General features: G+C 38.5%; 3 protein-coding genes across 3 annotated transcripts; 2 read left to right on the forward strand and 1 right to left on the reverse strand.

Annotated features, from left to right (window-relative positions):
* Nucleotides 1-1,700: 1,700 nt before the first annotated feature.
* Nucleotides 1,701-16,975, forward strand: wbp1la (WW domain binding protein 1-like a). Its single transcript, XM_058385894.1, has 4 exons — nt 1,701-2,116; nt 7,257-7,359; nt 13,186-13,347; nt 14,560-16,975. The coding sequence occupies exons 1-4, from the start codon at nt 1,967-1,969 to the stop codon at nt 15,291-15,293; spliced, it is 1,149 nt and encodes a 382-aa protein (XP_058241877.1). The 5' UTR covers nt 1,701-1,966; the 3' UTR covers nt 15,294-16,975.
* A 1,521-nt stretch (nt 16,976-18,496) lies between these two features.
* On the reverse strand, nt 18,497-21,482 carry LOC131350898 (steroid 17-alpha-hydroxylase/17,20 lyase). The gene is made up of 8 exons (XM_058385893.1): nt 21,113-21,482; nt 20,865-21,003; nt 20,489-20,718; nt 20,316-20,402; nt 20,021-20,230; nt 19,726-19,895; nt 19,513-19,616; nt 18,497-19,373 (listed from the first exon to the last, which is right to left on the reverse strand). Exons 1-8 carry the CDS (start codon nt 21,422-21,424, stop codon nt 19,087-19,089), a joined length of 1,539 nt encoding a protein of 512 aa, XP_058241876.1. The 5' UTR covers nt 21,425-21,482; the 3' UTR covers nt 18,497-19,086.
* Nucleotides 21,483-23,080: 1,598 nt separating this feature from the next.
* Nucleotides 23,081-24,810, forward strand: borcs7 (BLOC-1 related complex subunit 7). The gene is made up of 5 exons (XM_058385896.1): nt 23,081-23,282; nt 23,573-23,635; nt 23,752-23,795; nt 23,906-23,926; nt 24,036-24,810. The coding sequence occupies exons 1-5, from the start codon at nt 23,151-23,153 to the stop codon at nt 24,085-24,087; spliced, it is 312 nt and encodes a 103-aa protein (XP_058241879.1). The 5' UTR covers nt 23,081-23,150; the 3' UTR covers nt 24,088-24,810.
* The last annotated feature ends 651 nt before the right edge of the window (nt 24,811-25,461 follow it).

The raw sequence follows: 25,461 nt of genomic DNA on the forward strand, positions 1-25,461 counted from the left end.
GTAGGTGATGGAAGCCAGCAGTGGGTTGAGTATTCTGACTGCCTCAAGAAGCTGTTTCAGAGAACAGAGGTGGGAGTGACACAAGTGCTCTGCTGCCTTCTGGTAGATGGCAAAAGCATGATGAGTCCATATTTCATTCTTTCAGAATCAAAATATCAGAGAAGCATTTGTAACAACTGACACATGATTTCAAAAGCAAATAGTATTATTTAAATAAAGTTTTTACGAATGAAAGGTAAGCTGTTTCCTTATTGTCTGTATTTATTTATTCATATATGTGTTTGTATATTTATTTATTTTTTTTATAATTCATTTATGTATATTTATTTTACAGTCATTTACATCATTATTAACATAAATATTCCTAAAGAAAGCCAATAATTCTGGTATTAAGTATTTGATTCTTATTTTTATGTTACAACTGCATTTTATTTTAGGACAATAAAAAGCAATTTAAACATTTTGTGTGTCCTTAATGTATTTGCTTACATTACACGTGTGTAATTTGATGTTTGTTTGTTTTTTACAGTTTACAGACACTGAGCATAAAACATTTGAATGCATAATCTGAACTGATAGAAGGGGTGTTAATAGACTTTATTTTCCCATATCCAATTTGTTAAAATAGGTTAATTTTCCTTATACCACAAAGCTACATTTCTTTACCTTTTCACATGTACTTTGCACAAGGACAATAAATCTAATCTAATCTAATCTACTGAATTCTCAAATCTGAAGATGGATTGATTTTCTATTAGAGCACAGCTCCTTACAGTTATCCCGGCTGTAATACAAATTGCAAGTAAATATTAATGTGCTTGCTTTTACAATTCATAATTTCTATAGCAACAGTTCAGTCAATAACACCTCATATGGAAAAGTCTTATAATTAATGGATGTAAATAATCACTGATAGAATACGGCAAAGTTTTCTGTAAGAGAACATTTATTTAACATTTAGCGAGGGAGTCTCGGGTGTTAGTGTTATGTAACAACCAGTGAGTTTTCCACCACAAAAGAGACAGAAGAATTTGCATTGTCTGGTGTCTCAGAAACATAGGAACAAATACTGATGACTGATAAGGGAAGGACTTACAGCTGCTATAAAGTAAGTGACAAAGTTTCACAATATGAGATGTTTACAAAGCATGTGATGTTTACTAATAAGTTCATAATTGTAATAGTTTACAAATCAACAAGGTATAAAGATAAAGATAAAGAGTCTTTATTGTCATTGTAGTGATCCAACGAAATTTCATTTGGCAGCTCTCAGAGACCAGCAGCAAACGGAAAGTATAAAATTTACAATATAAAAAAATATACAGAGAAAATAAAGGAGATAAAAATAACTAGGATATGTAAAACAAAAGATTTTTAAAAAATGATAATAATAAAAAAAATATATATCACTTTAGGGAGACCTGGCGTGTTTTATTGATTACTTTATTGTTTACATTATTACTTGGCCCTAAAACGGCATTGTTTCAGTTGTGAATTTCACAGGTGGATAATACAGAAACCAGAATTTATATATTATATTCTTGTTTATTAAAAAAAAAAACGTTAAACAATAAACTAAAACTCGGTACATGTTATCATAAGTAAACAGGATTGACGTCACATTTCAAGTCTGCTTTCCTTCCCTTTAACTCATCATCTGATTTCTTTTAGCGATCAAGAGTGAAGAGTTTGGTTACGAAGTCACTCACACCCTGTACGACCTCACAGCCCGTGACAGCGGCGCCGCTGACTGACACCTCGAGTAGCCAATGGCTGGACGACGTTACTGTAACACCAGGAAGTTTCTTCTTAAACTGTCCAATGGCAAAGTAAGAGGAAGGCGGGACTTGTGAGTAATACTTTCGGAGTTGTGTGGCTAGGCTAGCTAGCTAGCTGGCTAATTAGTTGAAGAAATAAATAGGAAGGAAAAAACAACAACAGCAAAGCTGGCTCGTCCGTGAGCTAAATGTCACACCGCAGCGCAGATGTACGGACAGCCACCAGAAAGTGCGGCATGTGGGAGAGCGAAAGTACAGCGCTGACAGTGGGCCTGTTTATGATGAACGCCGTCGTTGGAGCCGTGAGCTCGGGAACAGCCGAGGGAGCAATCACGGAGGTAATGTTAGCTAAAACAACACAGCGAGAGAGCTAACCTACCGGCTGGAGCTCCTCTCAGCTATTGTACCGGAGCGAGATGTCAAACTCTTCTGGGAATGCTGTCAGGCGACAATATACACCATTTTCTCCTTTATATCTAACACTTTGTGTCAGCTCTAACTTTTCCTGCCTAGAGTTTCCTGAACACTATTAAATGTTTCAAAGCTGATACGTTGTTGTTTTTCTTTCAAAGCAGTATAACTCTCTCTATACAGAGTGCTAGTTTAGCTAGCGCTCAGCCATCTCGGTTGTTTTTAAGTGAAATAGGAAGGCTTGCACATTTTTATTTTTGATCGAGTCTCTCATTATAAACACTTCTTAATTTATTCTAGCTTGCTTGAACTCGACGACTTCTTGCGTCTGGTCTTCCTTATTGTTTAGGACGGGTCAGAAAGTTTAAATAACGATGAACATTACTTTATTATCTGTTTACACAAAGCGACTCTTTGTGTAAAGGAGTCATGGAAACGTCATTAATATTAAGTGGAGGCCTATAGGGTATGGAGACATGCTGTCTATAGGCATCTCTCTTCAAAATAGCTCTAGATAGACATTGTGGGAAGTGTTAGAGTCGTCCTTTTTTTTCTTCTTCTTTTTGTTCTTTTATCTGTTCAGGTTGGTCAATTATTATTATTTTTTTATCATTTTGTTGTAAAAGTAGCCCAAAAACACCATGATCACAAATAACACCGAGCACCTTGAGTCATACCCCGACAGATTAGAGATTATAGGCACTTTTGCTGTAGGCTGGAAGTGAACATCTTGAAGTGACCTGGAAAGTGTTGACGCATCCTGTAGTCCTGTTGAGTTTGTAAACAGGGAAGGCAGGTCAGAAAGTTTGCTTAGAATTGATTTGAGGAAAAGTGTTCATGCACGCTTGGTTGAGGTGGACAGTAATGGATGATGTTTGATGGTCTGTCAATCTGAGTAAAGGTTGTGGATCTCTGTGATAGATTTCATCCTAAAGCGACATGTTTTGACGAGACGCCTCCAGGAAGTGCTTGCATAGTGACAGTGAAACAGAGCATGAGTGTTTAAAGAAATTCAGCATCCTGTATATTTATATATGTAGCATATCTGGACCTGTATGTACACCCATCAGGCATAACATTATGAGCAGTGAGAGGTGACGTGAATATCACTGATTATCTCCTCATCATGGCACCTGTTAGTGGGTGGGATATATTAGGCAGCAAGGGAACATTTTGTCCTCAAAGTTCATGTGTTAGAAACAGGAAAAATGGACAAGCGTAAGGATTTGAGAGAGTTTGATGAAGGGCCAAATTGTGATGGCTAGACGACTGGATCAGAGCGTCTCCAAAACTGTAGCTCTTGTGGGGTGTTCCCGGTCTGCAGTGGTCAGTAACTATCAAAAGTGGTCCACGGAAGGAACAGTGGTGACCTGGCGACAGGGTCATGGACGGCCAAGGCTCACTGATGCACCTGGGGAGTGAAGGCTGGCTCGTGTGATCTGATCTAACAGACGAGCTACTGTTGCTGAAATTGCTGAAGAAGTTGATGCTGGTTCTGATAGAAAGGTGTCAGAATACACCGTGCATGACGGGTCAGGGCTGTCTTGGTAGCAAAAGGGAGACCAACACAATATTAGTCAGGTGGTTATAATGTTATGCCTGGTTGGTGTAAAACTCAGTGGTTTATGTCAATGTTTTAATACATTTACCCACAGTGATTTAGGATTTTTGCTGTTCTTGGCTTCTAATATGTCTCTTATACACACACATTTATCTGTGCCTACACAGGAGTGCTTATGTCAACTTGATGAGAGAGGATAATGCCCGGTGATTTTCTACTTTCATACCCTTTTTTCCCCCTAAATACATTATATGGCCAAACATTTGTTAACACCTGTGTGTGTCCATTTTACCAGGATTTTATGCACCGATTTGTCAAAATGAGAGCAGGAAATTCAGAGGACAAAGGCACAATAAATATCTGTTTTCTTGTTAACTGAAACTTGGGTTGGTAAGAATGGTCTTCAGTCTGTGGAATCGAGTCAAAAGCGTTGTGGTTTGTATGCAAAGAAAATGAAACTTCTCATGTGTTGCGCTTATCATTTCTACTGGGTAAAAAAAAAAAACACTTTACTTACTAACACGCAGTGCATAATGCACATGACATGAGTTGTCATCTTGTAGACTAATTCTTTTGAGGCCATGTTCATTTTCAGCTCGCCTAGTTGTTGTTCAAAGTACCAACTTTTTTGCCAGAGTAGTACAAGATAATGTTTACAGATAAGGCAGGAATGCTTGATGCATATGGCCATGAATGTGCGATATGCTTAGAAAACCGGATAAGGATAACCCAAAAGAATACAGAGTGTTTTAATAAGCATGTTTTTTTTTTCCAGGTAGATTGTGCTTCCAGTGTTCGTTACATTCATACATCATACTTCCAAAGGAGGTCATTCATAGTGATAGTGTGTGCTGCCTTTTCCAACAAATGCTTTTTTTTATTTAGTCTAAATGAAATGATGTAATTTAACACAACATACTTTTCTGTAACAGCGTGGTTCTGACCAGCATGGCAAACAATACATGTAATCAGTATCTAACAGTGTGTTAGTTTTTTCTTGACAACAAGGGAACAATTGTTTAATTATATTTGCATGTACAGAGTGTATCTGTATATGAGTCTGTATCAAAAACACATCCTCATGCTAGTTCACTAGGTTAGGGACTAAACCCTGTTTGGAGAGTTAGTACAGTATGGGAAAACACAAGACAAGGATTTAAAAAAAAATAAACAAACAAAAAGTGCTTTGTGAAGATGTAGATCTTTAAATCTTCATTTGAAGACTGCCAGGGGAGGTTCATTTAGACACCTGGGTGCCACGACAGAGAAGAACCTTGATGCATGGCTTTCCTGTTCCTTTAGGGATTGTGGGTCTGATTTCTAGAGGCCTTGTGGGAGTGTGCTGCAGAATTTAGTTTTGAAGTAGGAGGGCACTGGTACATTTTTGACTTTGTAGGCAAGCATCCGTGTTTTAGATCTGATGCAGACAGCAACAGGAAGTCAGAGGAGGGAGCAGAGCTGTGGGGGGTGGACGTTGAAAACAACTTGTGCAGCTACATAGTGGATTAGTTGTATAGATCAGATGGCACATAGGGGCCTGCCAGGACCAATTTGCAGTGGTCCAGTCTTAAAGTGTGGACAGAAATGTGCAAATCCTCCTGATGAGAGATTTCTAGATGCTATAAAGTAAGGGACAAGCAATCGTTTGTTTCACAAATGTTCCTGAACATATATAAAAATGACAATTTGTCCAAACATTTGCAATCATTGGCAAAACACCTTGTGCCATCCTGTTACAGGAAAAACAGTCAGGGCAGTAGTGGCTATCCACACCTCACACCACCCTGTTGTTGATTATTTTTCTATAAAAGCACAGCCTGTAATATTTTATTGAACACATTTTTTTTCCCAGTAAAAACTACATAGAGGAAAGTATTCAGGTTAATATACTCTAAAATACTCACCTGCCAAATGAGTGATGCCTGTAATTCCCACTGACTGCAACTTTATAAAGCCTATGTTTATGATGGAGCTCTGAAAAGAAGTTGTAAATTGAAAGCATTGTAAACAACACTTTTATTTAAAAAAAAAAAAAAAAAAAAAAAAAAAAAAAAAAAAAAATGCTCATTTTAAGCCAATGTGAGAGAAGTGGGATTTACATACAATGAAAAAGGTTGTCATCACGCTACTTAATTTTTTTGAGGTTGTCATCACGCGACGTAATTTATTTTTGACCATCAAACATCTGACCATCAAACCCATCCTTGATGCTTGAGCATCCCTTTCTGCATATCTTCCCTTTGTGAAGGCTTTCCACAAAAACATACTAGACAGTTGTGAGTTTGGGGAAGAACCACATATGGGTGTGATGGTCTACATACTTCTGGCCATATAGTATATTTTAGGGTTCTGCATGCATCGTACAGGAAAATTAAATAAATTGCTGAGAAGTGAAATAAAAAAGATTTCAGGCATTAGGAAGCCATTTCTATTTACATATTAAGAAAAATGCAGCTAGTTTGTCACTAAAGTTCTAGCCTCCCAACACTACCATTGTAAACTTTATGAAATTTGCAAGATCTTCTTGTTGGAGCTGTCACTTGTGTCAGTAGATCTTTGTGTCACATAGACTAGCGCAAAGGTGTGATTTGACAGCATGGGAATGAATAAGCCCTGCGCCCCAGATGAGCTGACATCACCGTCCTTGCCTCAGGTCATCTAATAACATTTCTGTAAAATCTGCCAGCAATGAAAAATGATTAAAAGAATACAGCTTAAGGTCATGTCTTTACATTTTATATAAAAGTTTAAATAACATTCGTATCAAAGGTTTTTCAGCTTTGCTTAGGCCAGTACTTGTGTGTGTGTGGGTTTTTTTTATATTGCATTATTATTTTTTTTGCTTTCAGTAAGTAAAAAGTGAAACTGCAGACATGAAGATAAAAACACTTTGAGTATTGGCAGTCTGCATGTTTTCCAATGTCTGATAGACTGACGGGGAGAGGCAGCGCTGCCATCCTGTTTACTTGCATTCCCTGGCATGGATCGCTGCGTTCTAAATGCTGGGAGTGGGGTGTGTGTTTGCGTGCATGTATACGTGTTTGTGCTTAACTTGAGACCAGCCATCAAACTGGGAGTACAAACTGCACTGTACAATTTGTGGCCTGGACTTGTCCTTTCTTTTGTATCTAACTGTGTCTCTAAGCTAAGGTAGCTCTTCATTCTCTCAGGAATACAGTATGCCTTTTCATATGGGTCTCCACCAGGTAATTCGGGACCAAAGTGCAATCTCCCTGTTACTGTTATTTTAGCTGGCAAATGATGATCCTTGTGTAATAGTGCAGATTATTTTTTTTCTATAGTTTATGCTTGATAAGATACTTCAGCCAGGTGATGCTGACTGTTTGCATGTGTCTCAGCTCCTGATCTTTTTCAGGTTCAACCTATGTGCACACCTCAGAAATTCTAATGAAAGATATTTGCCACTCACTATCACTTGTGACAAAGTAGGCATTTTGATTGATCGTGTGATTTGATTTTTTTTTGTAATTTTTTTTTTCTGGCAGGGCAAGCTGCGGTGCATCGGCGTGAACAACCAGACCTATTTCTGTGAGTCGGGCCACTGCTGTGGAGAGTCTCAGTGCTGTAGCTACTACTATGAGCTGTGGTGTAAGTACCACTACTGTTTCCTTATTGTTCAGGTTCAGGTGAGTGTGGTAAATGTAATGTAGAGATTTTGAGTGATGTAGGTCATGTTTGAACAAGCAGCACCCCTAGCCCAGTGTGTTTGCCTCAGGATTCCTCTATACCTTAAGGAATTTGAGAACAGAGTGGTTGAGAAGTGGCAACAGAGACAAATAGACATGCACCTATGCCAACAGTCCTTGTGGTTGACTATCGTTATTGATTTAACACTGAACACATTTTATACAGGTGTTGAGTTAAATGATTTTTGGGTTGCAAGAGTAGAAATAAATTCTGCCACTTCTGTCTTTGGATTTAATCACCTGTGAATTATTAGCATGGTTGTCACTGTTAATTCCCCACTGAATATCTGTTGCAGTAATCAAGCTTAGATTAAGTTAATGATTTTTTACCACAGTTTTAATCACTGATTTATGAAGAATTTTGTGACATTCCATGATTAATTGTACACACTAACCTGTTTGCACATTTTCTATAAACTCATACTAATTGGTTATTGACCATTTACTGCATGACCTCATATAAGTCAAATCGAGTCACAAGACACATTTAATAATAGTTATATAATGCTAGTCGTGCAACTGTGTTCCTCTCTGGGTTCAGCCTCCCCTCTTAGCATGATGTAATTATTTATTCCTGATATGGACGTTCAGAGCTTCTTTGATAAGCACTTTTGGTTTCTGTTCAGAATCTGCGTTTTAACTCAGTTAGAGAAGGGAGGATATGAAATGGTTTTAATCTTATGGATCTTGTCTTTGTAATGTTTTGTCTTGGGTATTAGAATCAGTCACACCTTATTCAGGCAGTTTAGCATCACACAAACATATTGAAATACTTACTTTCTGAAATACTACTGTATATTTTCGAAATGTTCAAGTGGAGCCCTGAAGAATCCTTATTTCCCATGATGTTCTACTAAAATGCTGATTTTGCTCATGTCTAGACCATTGTATCTTAAATTACCCCAGCATTTATGCACTTTAGCACAAGTGTAACTTTGGAATCGACACTGTGTGATGAAAACACTCGTCTGTTTGCAACAAGGATGCAACTTGCTTTCCTACAACTAACTCCTTTTGACATTTGTTGCTCAGTGCTGTTCACAGCCACTGGCAAACCTGCAGTATTATCAGATTACTGCAGAGACTAAGATATCACGGAGACTAATCTCTTCTCTGTGATAATTATGGCAGATCATCTGCTGAGTCAAGGGCTACACTTTGTTGTTTTTCATCTAGCTGCTAATACAGCTGGTCCAGACAGACTTGTCCCAGTGTAACTCAATCAGGTCAAGTTCCTGTAAACAGATGCCTTGAGCCTCTCTATTTGGAGAAGTCGAGCACACAAACCAGAAAAGGCTGCCCTTTTTTGGGACAAAGCTTCACAGGCTTGGATCTCATGATGTCATTGAGCTACACAGCTTTTCCACTAGCTAGCAAGATTTCCTGCTGAAAGTTAAGCACATTCTACTCTAGTGACTTGATGCCAGTTGTGTATCCAAGCTTATTCATTTGGGTGTGTCATTTCGTATGGGCGGAATTGCCACCAAACCAAAATATTTTTCTTGTCTTTGTCTGTAGGGACTTTACTGAAACTATATTGCCAAAAGTTTTGGGACGTCTACCTTTACATGCACATGAAATTTAATGCCATCCCATTCTAGTAGGGTTTTTTATGTAGTTGGCCCATCCTTTGCAGCTATAACAGCTTCAGCTGTTCTGGGAAGGCTTTCCACAATGTTTAGGAGTGTGTTTATGGGAATTTTTGACCATTCATCTAGAAGAGGTCAGGGACTGATGTTGAGATATTGGCTCGTAGTCTCTGCTCTAATTCATCCTTAAGGTGTTCTGTCGGGTTGAGGTTAGGCCAGTCAAGTTCCTCCACACCAAACTCACTCATCCATGTCTTTATGGACCTTGCTTTGTGCACTGGTGTGCAGTCATGTTGGAACAGGAAGGGGCCAGCTCCAAACTGTTCCCACAAAGTTGGGAGCAGGAAATTGTTCAAAATGGCTTTGGTATGCTGAAGCATTAAAAGTTCCTTTCACTGGAACTCAGTAACTAACTCAGTAACTCTGAAAAACAACCCCACACCATAATCCCTCCTCCACCAAACTTTACACTTGCAGTCAGGCAAGTACCGTTCTCCTGGCAACCGCCAAACCCAGACTCATCCATCAGATTGCCAGACAGAAGCGTGATTCGTCACTCCAGAGAATATGTCTCCACTGCTGTAGAGTCCAGTGGCAGTGTGCTTTTCACCACTGCATCCAAAGCTTTGCATTGCACTTGGTAATGTAAGGCTTGGATGCAGTTGCTCGGCCAGGAAAACCCATTCCATGAAGCTCTCTACACACTGATCTTGAGCTAATCTGTAGGCCACAGAAGTTGGCGACTTCTGCACACTGGTGCACCTCAGCATGCTCTAACCCCACTCTGTGATTTTCGAGGCCTAGCACTTCGTGGCTGAGTTGCTGCTGTTCCCAGTTGCTTCCACTTTGTTATAATACCACTGATTGGTGGAATTTTTAGTAGTGTGGAGACATTTCACGAATGGATTTATTTCACAAGTGGCAACCTATCACGGTACCAAGATTGAATTCACTGAGCTCCTGAGAGCGACGCATTCTTATACAAATTTTTGTAGAAGCAGTCTGCATGCCTGGGTGCTTGATTTTATATACCTGTGGCCATGGAACAGCTGAAATCAATGAAGGGGTGTCCCAAAACCTTTGGCAATATACTGAAGCATTTTACATTTTCCCTAGTCAACAAACATGCTATCTGATACAGGAGGCTGCCATTTTGGTTCAGAGTTTTTATAGATTTATGCAGCATTTGACTAACCTCAGAAGTAGGCTCTTGGAGTATAGAATCATATTGTCCACAGCCTCAATGATTTCAAGCAAAAAAGTGGGGGAAAGACCAGGGACCAATCCATGTTTGTCTTTTGTCATCAACAAGCTAGCTAACTGTGATGAGTGATATATATTTATATCCTTAATATCACTGTATAGTCAGGGTTATAGATTGACTTTATGTTAAATGATCAAACCAATTCAAATTCAATTTATCACATACAAAAACATCCACAGTATGACATGTAGTGAAATGCGTTTTTAACGACTGTCCTTTGTTTTGAAGAAAGAAGAACAGAGTAAATTCAAAGTGTGTGTGTGTGTATGTATATGTGTGTATATATATATATATATATATATATATATATATATATATATATATATATATATATATATATATATATATATATATATATATATATATATATATATATATATATATATATACATATAAGAAAAATACAATATGTACATAGATGTATGATAAATATATATAGATAAAAAAAAGGCAAATATTAATATAAATATTCAGTTATAACAGGAATGTCAGGGGGTAAAGTGACAGTGCAGTATAAAAAAGATGCTCAGTGAGTGTGACCTGTGCAGAGTAGTGCAGTTATTGTGTGCGCGACAATCGCTGAGGTAGAATGTCATGTGTGAGGAAGTCCAGAGAAGAAAAGACCAGAAAATCCAGATACTAGGTGTTCTGGTTTAGGGCCTGAATGGCCTGCGGGAAGAAGCTCCTCCTCATTCTCTCTGTGTTTGCCTTCAAGGAGCGGAAACGTTTCCCTGACCGCAACAGAGAGAAGAGTCCATTGTTGGGATGGCTGAGGTCCTTCATTATCTTCCTGGCCTTGGTGCTGTATATAGTCTCAGTGCGGATGGTACGCTCAGCTGATCGCACCACCCTCTGGAGAGCTTGCCTGTCCTGCTTGGTGCTGTTTCCAAACCAGGCTGTGATGCTTCCCATCAGGATGCTCTCAATGGTGCAGGTGTAGAATGTCTTTAGCACCTTTGAGGGCAGTTTAAAGTCCTTTAGGCGTCTGAGATGGTAAAGATGCTGCCGGGCCTTCTTCACCAGGGTTTTGATGTGACAGGACCATGACAGGTCCTGCGTGATGTGAACACCTAGGTACTGGAAACTGTCCACTCTCTCCACTGGGGTCCCATTCATAGTGAGGGGCCGGTAATTCCTCTCCTACTTTGTGCTGAAGTCCACTATCAGCTCCTTAGTCTTGCTGATGTTCAGGAGGAGTTTGTTGTACTGGCACCATGTCTCCAGGTTTTTAATCTCCTCTAGGTAGGCCATCTCATGGTTGTTGGAGATCAGGCCCACCACCACAGTATTGTCCGCAAACTTGATGATGTTGGTGGAGCTGAAAGTTGCCACACATTCGTAGGTGTACAGTGAGTACAGCAGGGGGCTCAGAACACAACCGTGGGGGGCTCCAGTGCTGAGGGTGAGTGAGGGTGAGACATGGTTGCCCACCCTTACTGCCTGTGGTCTGTTTGTCAAATACTTGTATATACAGCATAACTCAAGAGGTAAGAAGTGCCACTTTGTTTATTCTTCATAGTGTGAGCAGCCATGTTAATGTCAATGCTTGCATGTTGAGGAAACCGCCCTTAGTTCCTGAGTAGGAATTCTGAGTTGAGTGGACGTTTATTGTTATTTTTGTAGTCAAAGGTTGTAAAATTATGAGTTACAACCTTTAGTGGATTGCAGCATAAAATTTTAAAACCCACCATTATTCTTACAGTGCATGTTATAATGAGTAGTATCTTTCATTCTTCATTTTACTCTGTCAGTTTCTCACTAAATATTTGCATCGCAGTACCTAAAAATAGCATAGTAGGCTGGTTGACAGCAAGATTTATTCAGTTTGTTGATTGCATTAATTATGTGAAACGGAGTCAGCGGTTGCATTTTAAAATAGCTGAAAATTAGATTCCATTTAGATTTCCGCAGTATTTTCTTTTTTAATACTAAAATAAACTGATGTATGTGATAACATGCTGTGATGTAATGAGCATGGCTGATTGCAGTTCATGGAAAGACAGACTCACTTATCTGCTGGAAAAATGAATAGGAAGTCCTTGTTAGCAACACTTGTGTGCGTCAGTACTATATTTTAAAGTATAGAGGATAATAATTGAAGCTCTCTACTCACCCTTAGACCCATGAAATAGTAGATATGGTAGTTTTTCTGTCAGAAAGCACATACCTCATTTAATTAAGCTCTTTGTCCTGCTATGAGCTGACTTATTCATTTATATATTCTTATATATATATATATATATATATATATATATATATATATATATATATATATATATATATATATATATATATATATATATATATATATATAATTCTTTTAGTTTAAAGTTATTTTTGCATATACAACAATGCTGTTGGATTTTCAGTTCAGAAGGTGTGGATTTAACTTTCTATATCCTCACAGCTCTAATAGTAACTTGTAACATAATTGTTAGGTTTATATTACTGTGCTTTTATTAATGTTGTTTCAAAGGCACTCCACATGTCTAATAACAAACAAAATAAGAGTGTTATTAAACCAACAAAAGGAAATCTTATAGTTAAAATAATCATATGGTAATGTTTTTTGGATATTTATGGAAGGAGTCTCCGGTGTAAGCACTTTGTAATCATCAGTAGGTTTTCCACAGTGGGAGAATGAAGGTCAGAGGGCTTTGACAAGTTGCCTGTTTGTTTTAATAACTTTAAATGAGAGAAAATGAGACAATGCTGAGACGATAAGCTATTGTTAATAGCTGTTATGTGATAAATGGCACTAACTTGGGTGTTCTATAACATAAAAATGAAACTATAAATGGTATAAAGTGTTCAGTGAAATTTGAATGAATATACAGTACTAGCAAACAAAAGCATATTAATCTGAATTTTTTAGGGTTCTGGTTGGTCTGGACTGTCATCATCATCCTGAGCTGCTGCTGTGTTTGCCATCATCGTCGCGCCAAGCATCGCCTGCAACAGCAGCAGCGGCAGCATGAGATCAACCTCATTGCTTACAGAGAGGTTCACAATTACACCTCACTGCCCTTCTATTTCAGTGAGTAACCTGATGATTTTTTTCTCCCACATTTCTTTGCCTGCTGTGTAGACTGTTGTCAGTGCATCACTCAATATCTGTGCTTCTTTTATGTGTTGAGCATCTCACACCAGCAACATTTAGCATGGTTAAATTTCACATAAAGCAAAATATATGTATGAGATTATGAAACTGACAGTAAAATATATTCATTGAGAAATGAACTATATTACAATAGGACAAAAGTCTTTACAGCAGGGCCTCAGCAGTAAAATCCTGTCTACCCTGAATACAAATCAGGACAGTGTCATGCAAGAATGACTTTAATGTTGTCAGTCCTGTTGGTGATGATGGTACATAGCTGGTTTATTTTGAACAGTAACACACAAGGTTTAAAAAAAAAAAAGCAAATAAAGCAATAAGCAATAATAAATTGGTTATAAAAAAATAATACATTTGTGAATAACTAATAACAAACGACCAAATATTTAAAAAAAACTCTAAAAATGACCTCATTATTATAGTTGATGTTTCCCTGGATGTTGAGCGCAGTGTACATGTATGCAGCAGGCAAAGTCGTGTTGTGTTGTTGAAATGTAGAGAGAATTATATTAAATAATGAAAGTAAAATAAAATAAACAGCCTAAGGAGTTTTGCACCAAGGTATGCATTGGTACAAATACATCATCAGTAGTTTTTCACTATAAGTGTAGAAACAAGATTTCTTGTTTTCTCCAGTTTCCCATTTACAAGCTGCTTGTAAATCTCCCATGACTCCCTGATCCTCAATATTGACAGTATTTTATGTGGCCTGATTTTCAGTGCTCTCTAAATAATGTGTAGATGAGCACAAAAATGTGTTTTTTACAGAATGTCAATCATGTAAGCCTGAGTTTCCAGTAGATGTACCACTAGACGTCACTATTTCTGACTCCCATCTAAAGCCTGGGCTTTTTACATAACAAACACACATTAAAAGTAACAGTCAGGGGGAAAAAAAAAGAAGAGAAAAATTAAAGAAAGAGATCATGCATTCTAGGATTGTGGGGGTTTTGTGATGATGAAATTTGCTGGAATTGTTGGAGTTGCTGTGTAAGATTTATTTTTGTTGAGCTCAGTTTAGATGTATATAAGGGATAATTACCAAGTTGCCTATGTGTAAAATGGGCTTTTTTAAGACAATGGGCAATTTAAGACAACTTGAACATTTACCATCTGTTGTTTTGCTGTCAGGGTTTCTTCCCAGCTACCTCTTACCTGCATATGAGGAGGTGGAGAACAGACCCCCAACACCGCCTCCTCCATACAGTGCCTCACAACCAGGTCAAAGCACAGATTCAGTCAACCCTGAGCAAACCGATGAGCTGTGCCCATCGCTACAGACAGGCTCCACAGCCACTGCATCAGAGGGCAACTCCACTGTGCACTGCATCGAAGAGACCAGTCGCCCTCCTGCTCATCGGCCAACAGGTGATGCGCACAAACCCTACCTGAGCTTTGAGGAGGACAGCCAGCAGCAGCAGGATGCATCGGCCACTTCACCCGAGATAAGCAAGACTAGCAAAGAACCCTTAAAATCTGGGGATCAAGGGCTTGATTGTTGTCCTGAGAGCAAGGACAAGACAGTGGGGCGCCATAGACGATTTACCGGAGACTCAGGAATCGAGGTTTGTGTATGCAGCCGTGGTCCAGGAGAAGGAGAGTATGAGGAAGAGGATGAGATGAAGGAACTTGAGGGACTTTTGGACGGAGAGGAGTTACAGAAGCAGGACTTCTGTGATAGTTGCAACCCTCATAATGACAGCCTTCAAGGGCAAGGTGATGAGGAACAGGGCTTTGCTGGCCCAGAGAGAAGCCCTGAGCACAGGGAGCCTCCTCTCCAGCGCCCCCCTATCAGCCTTCAGTTACACACCATTAACGAACAGGAGGCTTCTCAACACGGCAACAGTGCAGATTCTCAAAGCTAAGCACCACCACATACTGAAGTGACTCTCTGTGGTTTGCTGTCTCCCTTTACTTTCTCACTGTACTGTTGCTTTGGCTGTATGTTTGAAGTGTGAATGTTATGCAGAATCCAGCAAAGACAAGTTAAAAGACAGACTATGGTCAAGGACACTGCAGAAAAAAAAACGTATTCATTTGCTAGGCTTATAACCTTTGCATACCACTCCGAACAAGGTGTCGGTAATTTTTTTTTTTTCCTACTCAGTAGTCCCAGTAAGGGTCACTACTTGTTGTCAAAAGGGTTTCAAAGGCTGATGCAAATATTTAAATAATGAGTGATTTTGGAGCTGCTGTTGAAAGCTGACATTGTACAGGGAAATTTAGTATAGATCCTAAACTGGAATTAATTTATTTAAACCCTAAAATACACACAGGTTTTTGGCCATTAGTTTGTTATTCATTCTTTTCCCAAAGTTAGACAAAGCCAGTGACACCGTATCGTACACAACCTACTACGGAAACTGGCTGCTAGGCATGCACACAGGAGGGTTATTTTATTTTGTTTTAGTTTTTCTTTAAATCTCCACGAATATAATCCCTCTAACACTGTAATTTGTACAATACTTTATGAAGTATTGAGTCTATTCCAGAACTGAGATTTATGTTCTATATGGCCAAATATGTGTGGGCACCTGACCATCCCACCAACATGTGGTTCTTTCTCAAGCTGTTGCAGCAACGTTTGAAGCACACAGTTGTATGGGATTCCTTTGTATGCTGTAGCGTTACAATACCCTTCACTGGAACTAAGAGGCCCAAACCTTTCTTCATGACCGTGCCCCTGTGCACAAAGCAAGGTCCATGAACACGTGGTTTGGCAAGGCTGGTGTGGAAGAACTCACTGACCTGCACAGAGCCGTGACTTTAACCCCAATGAACACCTGACTGTGCACCAGGATTTCTCACTTGACACTGAGACGGTGTCTGACCTCACTATCGCTCTTGTGGGTAAATGGGCAAATCCCAAATCTAGTGGAAATCCTTCACAGAAGATTGGAGGATATTACAATCATAAAATGGGGACCAACTGTTAATGCTCATAGTTTTAGAATGGGTTATAGAACTTATAGGGATGGTCATGTGTCCACACTCTTTTAGCTGTGTAGTGTATCTTCATTAATTATCTGATTTAAATGGTAAACAATCTAACTGGCTATTGAAAAAAAAAGAAAAAAAGATCACATCTAAACAGATAATTTGATGAGTACAAGAGGAATAACAAATCATATATCTGAATGTGAATATTAAATCATGCTAATCCTCTCAAAAGGCACAAGATTTTGCACTGCATAAATACAAAGAGAAAAAAAAAGAAATATGAGGAATGTCTCTGCAGATCACACAATACTTTCTGACTGCAGAACTGGTGTGTGTGTGTGTGTGGACTTTATCGGTTTCTGACGGTTAATGTGTATCTCTTGCTCTCTTTTTTATAGACACTGTCATATGTTGGACATACTGTAACAGTATCATGGTGGCCTGATAACCTGGCTTTTTTCCCCCCAGGATTATTTAATTGATATATTTGCTCTTAATCTGGCCGGCCTTAAGGTTCTTTTTTTGTGTGCATGTGTGTACATATATGTGGACTCAGCTTGATGACTATGCCTTTTAAAAAAATAAATAAATAATCCTCTATAAAGAATATGAGTTTATCACATTGTATTAAGTGAGCAATAGAGGCTGGCATTAGTTAAGCAGAGCAGTTAATAATAATAAAAAATAATAAAATAAAAATGTCATATGCTGTTTAATAATATTTTATTGTAACATGGCTTGCATATTTTGGTGCCTTTGTTGTTTTTCGTTCGTCTTAATGCTTAAAGAATTCAAGGCCAATGTGGATTGATAAAGTTCAGGAGGAGTGGATCAGGCACTGATTGCTGTAACGTTTTAATCAAGACTGTGTTCTCAGCTGAATGGTTAATGTGATTATGGGAGTAAATGTCATTTTTCTTTTTCTTCATACCCCAACTGCTAAAAGAATAGCCTTGTAATGGTACTCATTTGGTAATATATAACTTTTTTCCCCCCTCAGTTTGACAGTGTTAAGGTGCTATAAACAGTTGATAATGCTGATCACAGAAAAGGTTATCTACAGCAGCTTTTTTTTTTTTTTTTCCCCCAATTGGATCCCGTCCACATTCGGTGACTCTCGGGTTTAAAGCCCCCAACTTCACTGAACATTCTGTGTTTATATCTTTTTAGTGTAGTTTCTTTTGCTTTAAGGTGGTTATGAGGATGTCAGGTTTTGTTCTACTGTGGCAATAGAGACTGCTCAAAGCTGCTCCACTGCATTCCTACACTCTGGTGTGTGTGTGTGTACACACTGTGCTGCACATGTGTATGTGTGTGAGACAGAAAGGTTTGAGAAGTGGTATAAAGCCACTTGTTCTTTGAGGAAGTGTGTTTATTTGACCTTTGGTGTGCATAATCAGTAAGGCTTCCAGTGATATAGGGTGTTTTAGATAGTGATCAGTTCAAAGGACACACGTCGGCTTCAGAGAGTGCCAGGCGAGGATGTCTGAACAAGCTGAGGAAAGACATCTTAAACAAATATTAGAAATCAGATACTGCAGCTTCCTTCTCAAGCAGTGTCTGCTGAAGACAATAGTTCTGCAAACAAACGAAGCCTTAAAGACTAGTTCATACATTTAAAGATGTAATTCCCTTGTACATGTAGTCTTTTTGTGTTCTAAAGCATTTGCGTGCCATTATAGATGGACTCGTCTTTTTTTGGGGGTGCTTAAGCTATATAATATACTGATAAAAGGGTAATGTACTCACGTGTCCTGATCATTTTCCCATTTCATATCTTAAGACCAAAAATATATATTGTTTAAAAAGAGGAAATCGGAACTAGTTGATCGTTACAAAATGATTTTTTTCTTTTGGCCTCAATAAGGTTTCATTGCACTGTTTAAATCGATGCATCGAGTTTACTCTAGCTTAAGCTCTTAAGGTTACGAAGGATTTAAGAAGGCAATTGCTCTTTATGTTTAGCTTGGACATGAGACTTGGTACTATATTTTAGTTTTGTATCTGTAGTTGCCTTTTTATAAAACTGCATTTTCTGTAATGCATAACATTTTTGTATGAATCCTCAACCAAATGAATCCGTATCAAATAATGTACATTACAAATAAAACACCTTTAAACACCATGCCAGTGTTTTGTGATAACTGTTTATTCATGGTTATATTCTCTGAATTCGGACAAATATGGCAGTAGTAATAATTCAGTCAAAAGCCACACCATGATATTGGATCATGTTCTATAGCAGACTGGCTGTAAATTCTTTATTAAACATGAAAAAGGATTATTTCACATACAGTATATTACACAAAGATTTTCTGGTCATTTTGGCCCAAGAATAAAACTGTTTATAGACATAGTGAAATATCAAGCACACCAACTGATTTCTGCAAAAATAAAACAATTGGTGAATTTTATTATTATATACATACACACATATCACCATGTCTTATTTGCACTTGTACCTGATTGCACATCTGCTATTAGGAATGACTCCAGGCATGAGAAGAGGATTTTTATGTTTTTACTGTTCCACAAAGACGTATATTTGTTCAAGGCTAGCCATTTTTGATGTTATTTTTTGTCTCGGCTGCTTGAAGTCAATACAGCCCATGAACAGTACATTCATTGCTAAGTTTCGAACACAAGGGTTAAGATGATAAAAACAAAACTCTTCTGTTCAATTTTTTTCGTTAGCAAATCTCTGAAATGTATTTAATCTTAGCCTGATTCTTGGCTCTGTAGCTGCTTTCCCCAGCCTGTCCTGAGCCTGGCAATAACTTTATATTTCTGGGGTTGAAGAACAACTCCGAATTTGCCCTGCAGCTCAGGCAGAGGCTGACCCTCAGGTACCTCCAGAGTGAACCTTTGCAGAATCCATGACAGGAAGAGGAAGAGCTCCAACTTAGCCAGAGCCTCACCAAGACACACCCGCACTCCAGCACCAAATGGTAGATAACTGAGTGATGGACAGCACAGACTGTTGCCTTCCTCATTCAGGAAACGCTCTGGGTGTGAAATAAAAGTGTGAATTAGGCAAAGCAATGAGCAATGCAGGAGCAACAACACTGCCCTGGAGAGTGTTTAACAGACACCGTAGCTATAGATTGAATATAAGAATTAATTCTCAATTCTGTTTTCAGTTACCTGGATTGAATAGTTCTGGGTTTTTCCACTCTTTTTCATCATGATGCAAAGACCACAGATTTATAATGACTCTGGTTCCTTTCTGTACGGTGTATTCTTCAATACTGTATGAGGATTTGAGACAGGATTAGAGTGATACACATATTAAAACTATGTCTAAGTGGCAACAGGCTTCACCAGTTATAATTAGAGTACAAAACGATATGAAATTACTTTGCATCTGAGAGAGCTACGTGAGGGATGAGAAGTGGTGAAACTGGCCGAATTCGAAGCACTTCTCTGATGGTGGCTTCCAGGTAAGGAAGATTTCCTCTGTCGTTGACCTGGGGGTGCCTGTCCTTCCCAATCTTAGTGTCCAGCTCCTCTTGAATCTTTCTCTGAACCTGGAAACCATGAAAGGAGAACATTGTCATAAGTTATTCAACTTTATCAGTAATGGTGCGTGTTTAAAATCATTATTTGGTATTTCATGACTGATTAGACATGATGGGGGGAAATGACCAGTTACCTGTGGATGATGTACAAGATAAAGAATGGACCACTTCAGCACAGTGGTTGTAGTTTCCACTCCTGCTCCAAAGATATCCCCGACAGTCATAAGCAGGTGATCATGAGTAAGACCAACATCCTGGGTGCTTGTATTGTTATTCTCAGAACCGTGCTTGGCACGCAGTAGAGCATCCAACAGATCTCGCTGGATGTTATCACTAAAGTCCGCCTGTAGATGGAGACAAATCTCAAGTAAGGGAAAGTGAATACGCCAGATTGTGAATAACAGGACCGTGTAGATAGCTGTCTTTTACCTTGTGTTCATCATATTTCTTCTGAAGGAGTTTGTCTCTAATGGAAACACAACGTCTTAGAATTCTGAGGTCTTCATTTGGAAAGAGCTACACAGAAAACAATGATATGTTGAAGTGAAATGTATTGTCTATAAAGTTTGTTTGTTGTGTTGCACTTTGAGAGAAAGGTTCACCTGGAGCCAAGGAAAGATATCCACCAAACTATCCTTGGCAACTGTGTCCACAATTCCTTGGCTGTATTGGAGCATAGCTTCAAACTCAGGATCTCCACGTTTATACGAGGAGCTAAAACAGAGGGTACATACTACATTCGTGACAGCACGGGTCAGCTCTGGGGCCAAGTCTACTGCAGAACTCTGCATGTTAGTCAGAATTTCACACATAGAGCTCGCTTCTCTGCAAACTAGGAGGAACGAGAAAAAGAAAGATGACGAGTGTTATAACTTTACATATTTCTTAAGAATATCACCATGTCCTCAGAATGTGGTGTGGAGGAAATGTTAGCTATGGAGCTGTACTATATCAGATGTTTAGATGTTTTTAACTTACTTATTTTCTCGATAGATGCAGTTCCCTCTCCAAACATGCACAGAGCTCCGTGTACAATTTTTCGATGAAACTTCCATGTGGCACTATAGTCAGCAAATGCTATGTCTTTCCCATCACGTGTTAAAATGTCTGTAGTAACCTTGAAAAGAAACATTTGTTCTGGTTGTACATCACTCCACCTCTTCCATTAACAACATAGTGGACTGCGTTTATTGCTAAGGGATCTCAGACTGATAAAGGTTACTTACAGTGCGTGGTCTTCCTGCAAATATTTTCCCTTTTTTAAGCAAGACCTCTTTCGCGTGGTGATAGCTGTTGACGATGATAACTTTATGAGAGCCCATCATAAGCGAATAAATATCTCCATATTTCTTCTGCAGCTCCTGAAAGAAAATATGCGGTGCGCTCTCACTCCTTAGGCTCAGAAGACTCCCAATAATTGGCAGAGAAGGAAGGTTTGGAGGAGCTCTATCATCTACCAGAAAGCCATGGATTTTCCTCAGATAAAGAGCCACTACGATTGCTGCAGCAAATACACAGAAACAAATGAGCCATGCCATATTCAGGTATTCAGTAATTTCACATAGACCTACATCAAGGCACTACACAGGCTGTGAGAAAGCTTACATGGGTATTTTATATGCCTCCTTCAATGTCGCCTCCTTGACCTCAACATTTTTCACCTCAGCTATCTTTAATAGTCAATGTCATTATGAACTCAGAAGAATGGCACTAGTCAGCATGCATGCACGTATTCACAGGTTTTTGAGTTTTGTTTTATACTGACATATCATTTTACTTTCTGTGTGCATATTGAACATTTCACATATCTTTCATATCTAGACATAGACACAGAATCAGGCGTTACACTGCAGTGTCATTTGCAAGTATAAATATCTAGAATATAGTATATAGTATAGTATAGAAATGTATCTAGTAGTTTCCTTTATAGCATAGCATTAACACAAATATATGATTATAAAGCCTATCTCTAGGCATTTTTATTCATTTCAAACTTGTTTTAGTGGCAGGTAATTTTACTCTTTGTCACACTGCAAAAATTGTTCAGGAATGGTTTAAGGAACAGGACCAAGAGGTCAAGGTGTTAATTTGGCCTCCAAATTCCCCAGATCTCTCTTCGACCCGGCATCTGTAGGATGCACAATTTCTTACAGTATTTGGTTCATACAAGAATCTGCAGCTAACATCTTGGTGCCAGATACCACAGCACATCTGCAGACATTTTGTCCATGCCTTGATGGGTCAAGACTGTTTTGGCAGCAAAAGGGGAGCCTACACAATAACAGACAGGTGGTTTCAATGTCATAGCTGTCTGGTGTATATACACAGATCAGCCATAACATTATGACCACTGACATGACCTGTTAGTGGGTGGAATATATTAGGCAGCAAGTGAACATTTTTTTTTCCCCTCAAATGTGATGTGTTAGAAGCAGGAAAAATGTACTGGATTTGAGGATTTGATTTGGTTTCAGTGTTATAGTTGACTGGCGTATGTACTATTGACTGGCTTTATAATGGTTCTGTACCTATTTCACTGAAGCTGTTATACTATGACTGGACTAGAGCTTGTTTCTAGTAATCCCACAGTATTAATAAAGCACTCCATTGTATGTAGATTCAGGTTTTATTCATTTATATTTATGAGTGGGCAGGACTGTGGGCAGCGTTGATTACTCAGGTTACTGTCTTTGTGAAGTTTTGCATATTCTCCCCATGTTCATGTAGATTCCCTCCAGGTTCTCCAGTGTTCTCCCACTGTTTAAACACATGCACTACCTATGCTGAGTGTGAATGTGTGTAAATAAAAGGGTCTGATTTCCTATTTGCCTTGCAGTGTTACATGGATAGGCTCTGGTTCAACCACATCTAGTAAAGTGATCTTCTTAATTGATTGTGTTTACTGTGGGAACACGATAGTCAGCGATCTTTGCGCAAAATGATCATCTTAAATAAGCCACGCCCCTTATTAACATGTAAGAGGTGAGGAGATTAGGAAATGCTGCACGAGATAAAGAGGAAGCAAATGTGCAGGATTCCATAAAATACGAATAATGTGGCATTAAACTAAAAAAAAAAACTAAGAGTAATGTAGTTATATTTAACGATGAAACAATTCAAGTAGGTCTTATTTAACTCACTCCATAATGCATTTTGCGTTTACCATTTCTGATAACGTAATAATGTAGACTTATGGGGATTTTGTAATAGCTCATAGGGAAGTACGGCAGTTTTGTCCCTCGAGTTGCTCCGTAGTTTTCATCCATGGCTTCCTCAGAGCCGCAGCCTCGGTTCGGTCAGTCTGTTAAAGGTTTATTATCTGATAAAGTCGGTTCTTGTAGTGGAGATGTAATTGCTCTTACACGCCAGGTATTAAAAGGATCCCGTAGCCAAGAGGTAAATGTTCAAACTGTGCTAAAAAAAAATGCGATGTGTTCTTGTTAGCTAGCTGTTTGTAGCTGTTGCTAGCATTTGATTAGCACGCGATAACCGAGATCAGAGCCTTTAGCATCCGCTAAATATTTCATAATTGACGATTTGCATTACAAATGAACTCCCACAGGCAAGGAGGGTGAATATAACGTGTAAAAGGAGTATTTAGCTGACTGAGAGTGACTTAGTCACTGGTTATAATTGACAGTTTTTAATCGTGTTATTGTCTCATCTTATCTGCTGTGATTCTGCAGCTGCTCGGTCAGGCAGCAAGAAACATGGTTATACAAGAAGATGCCATTCTGCACTCCGAGGATGTAATTTTTGCACTTTTATTTATTTATCCATCCTTATTTTTGGCCGATAAACGATACATTTTCAAGTGTATATACACCTTCAGCAAATTCATGCCAGACATGTTCTTGTGTTTCAGAGTCTAAGGAAAATGTCCATAATAACTACCCATTTGCAATATCAGTGAGTATAACTACGCTGCTTGTAATCTTCTAGATTTATTTTGCAGATATCGTATTTCGAATACAGCTCAAGTCTAAACAATCATGACTATCTTGTCTTCTTTCCTTCAGGCAAGAAGCCATCCAGAAGAAGTAAGTCAAAACAGAAACACTGTGGAGAGTTGTTATGGTGGCTTCATCTGTCATTTAATGTCAAAACAAGCAGTGATTATAATCTGTCTGTCCTTTAACCTTTTAACAGCGTGGAGCACTCGCGAAACCTTCAAGACCAGCTTAGACATTTGCTGAAATAATGCATCGGCAAGCTAAGCTGTTGACATGTTCAACTTGGACTTTGGTTTGTTCCTGACACCTTGTGCAGGGGGTTTGTGCTTCAGAGATGACACACATGTGCTTTGATTGCCCTCTCAATATCCCTCATGACCTTAAGGTAACATCTTCTGTGTAGGACTGATTTCTGGTTTGTTTGTTTTGTTTTTTTTGCTGTTGTTTAATTTCCTAAACAATATTCTGTTAAATTTGATCATTTTTTATGATTGTCATTGTTAAATGAGCTTGCTTTTGAGAAAAAACAAACAAACAAACAGTTGTCCACAGATTTTCATGTTTAGTTGGTCTCTTTTTGTGTTGATGAATAAATTTGTTTTTGTATAAACATTGTGACATATTTGAGTGAACACGTATGTTCTCTGCAGGAATGCCAGTTGAATGTGTAATAAAGCCGCATCTAATATCAGTAGCACTTCAGCAAGGTCAAACAGATGTCTGTCCTAGAGCATAGCCTTGATCATTACTCCCAGAAAGCTTTGGATTACACTTCAGGGTTTTCACTTATCTCTGCAAGCTGTGTGCACAAGCATTTAGACACAACCAGTTAGTGTGCCAAAAAACCACACAATGGGCCAAGTGTTTTAAAGATTCAAAGCACTACAGTATAATGTTTAATCATTTTAAGAGATATAATATATGTCTGTTGAAGTCCTCAAAATAAGAGCATAAAAAGAATGTCATCTGAATCTGAAAGAAAAATAATTATTTAATGGTTTAGGTTGATAATTGTTGGGTTGAAAATCTAGATTATTCTGTAGGGAGTCGCACCATCATGGCCTTGTTTTTAACTTTCTGGATGTACATCCAACTTCTTTTAAACTGATATTTTTTTATTATGCGAATCTAAAAAGTGAAAAAGTTTCTATTTTAACTGCTTTACACTTTATTTTTTTTAGCAAATACATTTCCATGTCACATCCAGAGTGGGGTTCTTCAAAGGCTTCAAGATGATATTACTATGAATATATAATATAGTAACAGGTCTTTTTGTCTGCTTTTTCTTAACATATTTTCTTCCTCACTGATCCTGTTAAAAATATCAAGATTGGCCTGACCAGCTGCCGAGCTGGGTCAAATGTAAGATCTTAATGTCTGCTGGTAAGTGCTGGTAGAAGGGGATTAGTTTCTGGATGAATGTTTCTAATGTTACATAGTAGACAGTTTATTTTAAGAAAATAACAATAAGACAATTAGAATAAAGAAGCTGGGAAATAACATGGTCTGCCAGTTTAACCACCCTGGCAGGGTTTAATTGTTATTTTGATTAGCAGCCAGAATGAGTGTGCAGATTTTCAGTTTTTGCTGTCTTGTCCTTCCATGTACCATGAATTGGCATG

Source organism: Hemibagrus wyckioides, linkage group LG03, assembly GCF_019097595.1.
Source record: "Hemibagrus wyckioides isolate EC202008001 linkage group LG03, SWU_Hwy_1.0, whole genome shotgun sequence".
NCBI lineage: Eukaryota > Metazoa > Chordata > Actinopteri > Siluriformes > Bagridae > Hemibagrus > Hemibagrus wyckioides.